This window comes from Tachypleus tridentatus, chromosome 9 (genome assembly GCF_004210375.1).
Source record: "Tachypleus tridentatus isolate NWPU-2018 chromosome 9, ASM421037v1, whole genome shotgun sequence".
NCBI classification, from domain to species: domain Eukaryota; kingdom Metazoa; phylum Arthropoda; class Merostomata; order Xiphosura; family Limulidae; genus Tachypleus; species Tachypleus tridentatus.
The window spans coordinates 125,127,275-125,135,223 of NC_134833.1; the positions used below are offsets into that span (position 1 = coordinate 125,127,275).

The 7,949-nt window shown below is 30.0% G+C and overlaps 1 protein-coding gene across 16 annotated transcripts in view; it reads left to right on the plus strand.

Moving 5' to 3' along the window:
* LOC143226282 (FYVE, RhoGEF and PH domain-containing protein 1-like) overlaps positions 1-7,272 on the plus strand; it is a 92,242-nt gene extending 84,970 nt beyond the window's left edge. For all 16 annotated transcript variants that reach the window (XM_076457041.1, XM_076457043.1, XM_076457056.1 and 13 more), the window contains 5 exons: positions 749-886; positions 1,816-1,989; positions 2,269-2,394; positions 2,815-2,969; positions 4,720-7,272. In XM_076457041.1, coding sequence (XP_076313156.1) covers positions 749-886; positions 1,816-1,989; positions 2,269-2,394; positions 2,815-2,969; positions 4,720-4,777 — 651 coding nt within the window. In that variant the 3' untranslated portion in view covers positions 4,778-7,272. The remainder of the gene's footprint in view (positions 1-748; positions 887-1,815; positions 1,990-2,268; positions 2,395-2,814; positions 2,970-4,719) is intronic.
* The last annotated feature ends 677 nt before the right edge of the window (positions 7,273-7,949 follow it).

Sequence of the window (7,949 nt, forward strand, 5' to 3'; positions counted from 1 at the left end):
GCTGGGTATATCTTTACACATGTGGAGACCATAAGGTCTCCTGTTTTGGCAAAACCAAACACTATCTAATAGTTAGTCAATGAACATATTCAAATCTCCACACAAACACAAAAACATTAAGTAACCCTTTTGTTTCCCCTATATGGCAACATAATGAAGAAATGGGACATGAAGTCATCAAATTTCAGTATCATTTTCAAGGGCAATACTGATCTGAAGTCACCAATTAAACAGCATCCTGCAACCCTGAATAACATATAGCCTTCACTTAAATTGTACTTTCTTTAACATGTACATTATTATTTTTGTTACTCATTCACTTTTGATGTTTCAGTTTCAATTAAGTTAGTTAAGATAACAATGTATTTTAGTTACTAACTTAAGAATGATGTAATTCTTTATTTTGCTTTAGATACTGAAAATGGAATCTTTAAAATTTTGAAACATTTATCTGTGTCCATTATAAATAATGTTTGTCTTGAATATTGTTATCCTTTATATTTTGAAATGTTTCTTTCCTTTGAGCACATTGGTTGATAATATTTATATTTACTTCCTATTCATACAAACTTTTCTTAATATAAAAATGGCTGTTTGAAAATTTTGTGAAGCATGCACAGTGTTTTATTCAAAATAGCACATTATCTGTTCTAATTAGTTTTCTGTGAGAAAACATTTAAAGAGATTCAAACAGTACTTGAACCTTTCCAGTTATTAACTGATTTAAACTATTCTTAAAATGTTCCAGACTCCTGAGGGTATGGAGCTAGGAACACGAGCACCAACTTTTATCAAGCATGATGCAATAAGTCATTGTATGGTCTGTAGTAGCCAATTCAACACCTTTTCTCTTAAAAGAAAACACCACTGTCGAGCCTGTGGAATTGTAAGTAGTTAGAATATATTTTATTTTAATGTTTAACTTTTATGTTAATAAGATATTTGAAATAATTCAGTGTTGAAATTTCAAAAATGAAGCTTAAAATGGATAGAATAGTAAACAAATGCTAATACAATATTCACTGTTTTGTTGATGTTAAAACCAGCAACATGAACAACATACAAGGTAGTAAATTGACATAAATATTATGCAATGTTTTTATAATATAAAATGTAATGTGCAACATTGTGTTATTTGTTCTCACCACATTCTGTTCATTATCTTTTGATTTTAACTTTTACATTAATATTCTGCAGTGGTATTAGATTATTTGAAACACATGGCCAAACAAACACACAGATATATATTAAAACGTTAAATTTTCTTTTTTTTTTATCATAGAATAGATGTTTGTTGGTTTTAAAAGTTGCTGTGCACATTTTATTCAGCTTTATTTTCTTTATAATTGATTGCTGTGTACTTTACTGTTTTCTAGATGTACTACATGTACTTAAGATTTAAAACTTCATTGCTTACTGATTAAATTGTGATAAAACAACATATCCTAAATAAAATTTTCTTTTTTTCTGAAATATTTGACTAAGAATTGTTACTTTTTGTAAAAAAGTTGTGTTATTAAGCCACATTAGCTCCAAAAGGAGGTAAAAAATGATGTTTTATAAATTGTGTATGATGTACATAGTTATATTGTGATAACATACAAACAAGAAAAGTTAAAGGTAAGCAATTCTAACATTGAGGATGTATGTGTGCATATATATATATATTTTTTTTCTTCTTAGTTCTGGCTTGTGTATATATAATGCATGTTTAATACCAACACATTAGAAAATAAAATCAGTCAAATTTGTGATTACCAGTGAACAAAGTGATTTAATAACCTACCATATTATGAAATTGTATTTAAAAACTAGGTAGCTTGTAACAAATGCCTTTCCCAGAAGTCTGCACTACCTTATGATAATAATAAAGTGGGTAGAGTATGCATCCAGTGCCATGATATCCTCTCTCAGAATCCTCAGGGAAAGGAAGAGGAGAGTCAGAAAGAAAATACTGAAAGTCCTATCAAAAGAAAAGGAATATTAGAGGTAAAATATTTACATTGTGCACTTTATCTTTGGTTGTAACAAATGAAACAACTTAGAGTAACAAAAAATAATTTTCGTTGCAATTTAATATATCCTGAATGTAGTAGTTATTACTTAATCTAATTATCTACATCTGACATATTGAACTTTGAATCTGTTCACAATTTAAGGGAATTATATGCGAGTTTGTTGTAGTTTGTTTTTTTTACTTTTACCAACTCCTTTTATGTCTTTTTCAATTGAATCTGTACCATACACTTACAGCTTTGTTTGTTGTAGGTTAAGCCATCTGATTTGGCTGTTGTTAGTAGCTACCTACACATGAGGTCAAGAAGTAGAACATGGGTACAAAGATGGTTCTCTCTGCATGAAGATTTTGTTTTGTATTCATTTAGATCACATGAGGTAAGTAGCTGTTTACATTGGTGACTACTCTCAATAATTTCCAAAATTCCTGACTATTCATACACAAGTTATACTGATATTCTGTCATGGATTCTATATTATTTATTCTAAATGTCTCGGAAAATTTAGTCAATTATAGGTTTAGCACTGTAAAATAACATGCACATGAAAGATGTAAAATTACTTGTCTAGGTAACAATATGAATGTATTTTGACTGTCATGTATAATGATAATGTCTTACATATTTGTAAGCAAATACCACATTTAACAGATTAGATGAATTTCAAATTAATATTTTTGTGTTATTAACTACTACTATATATGCAGAGGTGAAATATAATTTGGAAAACATCATGTAATATTTGCCACTTTCATCTGATTATACTATGATTGATTAATATATCTTTTACTGTCTTCAGGATGAAAAAGCTCTGACTTCTGTACCGGTTCCTGGATATACTGTAGCAATACCAGATAAAACTGAGAACGTTGATGGAAGAGAAAATGTTTTCAAGTTATTCCATAAGAAAAAAGTCTATTATTTTCAAGCTGTTGATGCAGATGAACAAAAAAGGTGAACATTATTTTGATATATCTTATTTTACATTATTTTTTTTATTTCCAATAGCAAATTATTTCAAAACTTAGTGCATAAGTACGTAAAAATAATTTGGTTGTAGAAATGATTGAAGTTAAGCTATTAAACGTTTGTTTCAAAAGCTCTTCCTTTGACTAGCAGTCTTACATGACTGGACTCATTTCTCCAGATCTGTGAAATATTATATATCTGAAGTACTGTCTGGTACATTATTTTAGAACTAAATGTTGACTAACTGCTTGGTTTTTATATGCAACTATACTTTAGGCACTTATTTTTTAACAGTGTTATACAGTATGTTATTTCTTTTTACCATAAAAGAATCCCAAATATTATTTGGTATAGTAAGTGGGTTGAAACTTCAGAAGGACGTTTAATTATTTTTCATATTTCTTCCACAAATTTATTTTATTTTGAGTTCCAGCAAATGATTTTTGTTATTAAAAGTGCTGTCTGTGTGTGGTTATTGATGAATCTGCTAACAATCTCAAACAGTCATCCTTTTGTAATAGTTAAGTGTGGAAGGTTTGTAGTGTGTCCATTGAATATCATAATTTTGTACTGTAGAAGTCACTTATCATGGCTAAGACAGTAATTGGAACTTTACTATGGATTTTGTTCTGACTAGGAGTGACAAATCATTTATGATACTGACCTTTATAAGGAAGAATATTTTTAGTATTCTGTTGTATATGCATGTGACTTGGGAATGTTTTCAAAAAATATGTAATTAAATGTCATACAGCTTGTCTAACTACAGAAAAATCATAATGAAAAATATTTAAAAAGAAAATTGCAAAGTTTTCTTCTTAGATCTAGACCACATTGTAAGTGTGGCTGTCCTACAATATAGTTTCTAGTTATTCTTACTAATTTCCTTCTTTTTTGTTTAAAAACTAAAACTAAAATGATTACATTTTCATTCAGTTCTGTCAACTCTTCTTGCAATTTTGCATTCTTTGAAATATATTTACGAAATAATCAGCCATGTCAGTAGAGTAGTTTTTAAAAACCTTTTAGAAAGAAGTAAAATTCAGTTGACAAAAATCATAATACTTATAGTGAGAAAATAATTTATTTTCTATTAATTCCTGCTGTGTTATCATTCAGAATACATGAAAATAGCATGATAGGTATTAAATATTAAAAATAAAATCATAGATTGTGTATTATGAAGCTTAAGTTGATCTCTGTTTCTTATTGTTGTTAGGCAGCGAGTTCTTATTTTTAATAAACTACTCCTTTAACTGTCATTGCAAGTTTCTGACCAACAAGTTTTATATTAACTCAAAAACCTTATTCTATGGTTTACAGTAAAAATATTAGTTTCAATACACTTCCCAGAGCTTGTGTTGGCTTTATTAAACAAATGAACACAGAATCAATTAACTGAACTGACCCTGTATTGGAAAAGTTGACCATAATTCTGAACTTGTTTTATGTGTATGCATGCATGCACACACACACACACACACACACACACACACACACACACACACACACACACACACACACACACTGTGGGCTAACTTTCATGAAAATGGACAAGGCTGATGTACACAAAAAAAAATGTGTTACACAAGTATTTGTACATATGGTTAAAATTCACTCTAAAAGATTTAAATAATTCTCATTGATATGCTATGTAATACTTTAGTTATTTTTAAGTAAAAATATATACACATGAATTAACAGGATCTATGTGATTTTTTTTCTTCTCCTACAGGTGGATGTCAGCCTTAGAAAAAGCATCACGAGCTGAGTTCCTGAGCCGACAACATTAAGTGTATCCATAATTACATTTATATTTTAACAGGACGTCTGTATTCTACTGGCTTTTGATCATCTTCTGTACTTCAAGTAGAAAATTTTTACACTCCAGTCGAGGCATCCATTAAACATAAGGTCACAAAATTAGTTTGAGCCTGCCATAGAGTTGAAATCACACAGTTCCAGGCTTTAATTTTTTTATAATAGAAATTATTTTCATAAATCCTAATAATACTCTTAAACTATAATATCTCAAAAGGCACAACATCACTATTTTATGCTGATTTCATGAAATTACACTTCCATCAAACTACTCAAGTGCCACAAAATTATTTTCTGGTATTGTGTGAAACATACATGCTCATTGTAGATCCTTAATAATCCTTAGTTGATGACAGATATGAAGATGCATCTCAACTGTTGTGGATGGTTGTATTAAACAGTAAGTTCAAAAGATATTTCTATCCTGGTTTGATTTTATGGCTTTGTACTTGAAACTTGATGTTATCCCTGTTAAGTAAGTGTTAAGATATTTCATGTAACATTATATCATTCAGCCAGTCAATATGTATACTCTCTCATTGTAACAGAAAATACATTTGAAGGTTCTTTAAGTGAAAAGCAAATCAATTTGAATTAAGAGTACTTTGAAACATGCAGTACAGACATGATTTCTCTTTGTATAGTCTGTATTTTAGTATTCATCTGTGTTCGATACCCCAGTAATGTACAACATTATTTGACATAATCAGTAAAATAGAAGAGAAATTCATTTTTTTAACATGTGCTTTAACAGTTTGGTAATCTGGTGGCAATAAATTGTTTTGTAAAAAAACTGTATTATTAAAAATAACGTTTGTAGTAGTATTTATGTAAATAACTGTGTTATGTACATCAGGAATTATGAAAAAGTGTGTTGTGATTCATAGTGGTTTAATTGTCAATTAACTGTAGTTTTTGAGGAGCGTAGTGCACTGAAGATAACTAACGTGTTCTGCAGTAAAGTATAAACCTAAAGTATGATTATTTCATTGTGTGGAGACATTAGCCTTTCTGAATCTGTGTTGTGTGTGTGATGAAGTCACTCAAGTATAATAGAGAACTTTGCATATTCTAGCATGTTTGCCATTTCATATTTTGGTGTAAGTGTGCTAGCTTGTGTTAAATAATGTGCTTGATGACACATAACAGAGAGAATCTAAGTTGGATCTGCTGATAAATGTGTATTCACCCAGACAACCAAGTAATATAGTGATAGAAGCTTTCAGAACTTCAACTATTTTGCATCACTGAACTGTTGAAGAAGATAACCGTTTGTTTTGTGTTATTTGGCTGTTCTGTACAAGTAAAAATTACCTAATGGTCCAAGCCTCAACTAAGTTTTGTTAAAACGTTTTGCCTCTCAAGCAATTTTTTACTTAGTATCTTTAGTATTTCTATTTCTTTGCTGTTTTTTGTTGTCTAGCATATGCTTATTTCATATTAGACAACCAATTGAGATTACATGTATATAGATAAAAACATATGTACGATACCTTATGTATTACTTCCAAGCTGTTGTTGCACCTGATTAAGAATGGTATTAATTTGAGTACAAAATGTTAATTAATTGGTTTATGACATATACGAATAATAAAATACACTGTACAATCTTACAACTTATAAAATTAATGTTTTGGAAAATGAACAATGCTAAGTCATTCTATAATATTTGTTAATAATAGTGTATGTACTACAGAAAAAGTAAAGAAGCACATGCCCCTTCTGCTCTGTGTGTGTTAGGTTTCCATGAATGTAGAATAGTGCAATACAATGTAAGTATACCATACTTCTATATAGAAGTTTTTGAAATGTAGTATCCCACTTTGAATTCAGGCCACATGACACATTCTACAAGACCATGAATATGTTATAATGTATAATTACAGAACACAAAACATAAAGTCTTTCAAAAATGAGTCAAACAGTATGTTTAGATAATTGTTTAGGTCATATTTTAAGTACAAGTTTTATAGGGTGTGTGTCATTAGATTTCAACGCACAAACTTTATCAACTCATTTTTTTAAAAGCAAAGCCTCTTAGTTATTTTATCATATTTATAAGCAACTCTAACATCTGATGTGGTTTTTTTTTTCAATTTTAAAAAGGTGATTTTAATAATTAAGGTTCAATAGCAGTCATCCATACAAAACCAGCAAGACTCTGGTTGTACTGTTTTTTTTCTTATTATCTGTAGTCTGATGGGATTCTTGCACTAAATGTCATGGGCTGCATTTATGCAATAGAACGGTAATAATATGGATGCTTTGGGTTAATATCCTACCAATCCCTATTGCCAAAGAAATTGCATATAAAACCAGTTTCACTTGTGATTACTGCTAGAGAACCTTAAAGTGTGATTAGATATTATAATTTCCAAACAATAGGTAATTAGAGCTTTACTGATACATTGGAAAACTGTATGTAATTGCAAAAAATAAATAAATATTGAAACTTGTACTGCTTTAACTAAGATTCCACTTATTGTTCTTGTCACTGAAGCTATAGTTTCATTTCATCGTCAAGTTAGCACCAATGTTCATGTATTGTAATGCTGTTCTCTAATTGACCAACGAAAACACTGGATAGGGCAAATATAGTACAGTATAAGCAGACTTTTCCATTACTTTTGAAGGAGGTGAACTGATTTAGAGAGAGGGGCTCACACATCAATTCTGTAACGGAGCCCTACATTATTACATTAAACATACTGCACATGTATCTCTGTGGGTGCATTACAGAAGTATTATTCAATATAATTTTTCGGTTCAAAGAGGCACTTATAATGTAAGATAGTACTGGCTTGTTGCATATCCAGTGTTCAAAATTGAGGATGGGTGTAACTAAATCATAGGCAGGAGCTGGAGACATCCTCCCTCAATACATTATCATACGATGGATAAACTTAGCGTGTGACATTAAACACAGCTGTTTTACTAACATCTTAAAGGACAACTGCGTGTGATAAAACAACTTTACAGGGAACGCTACTAAAAATATTAATGGTATTTGCATTTGAAAAGTTGTGTTTTTGTTTATAACTATTATATTCGGGGCCACATTAACTGTGGTGCCAGGGGCTTCCACTGATGAAAGGAACTGCTGTTTTAACTTTTTTTAACTGATAAATCTTTATCTGTTATTTG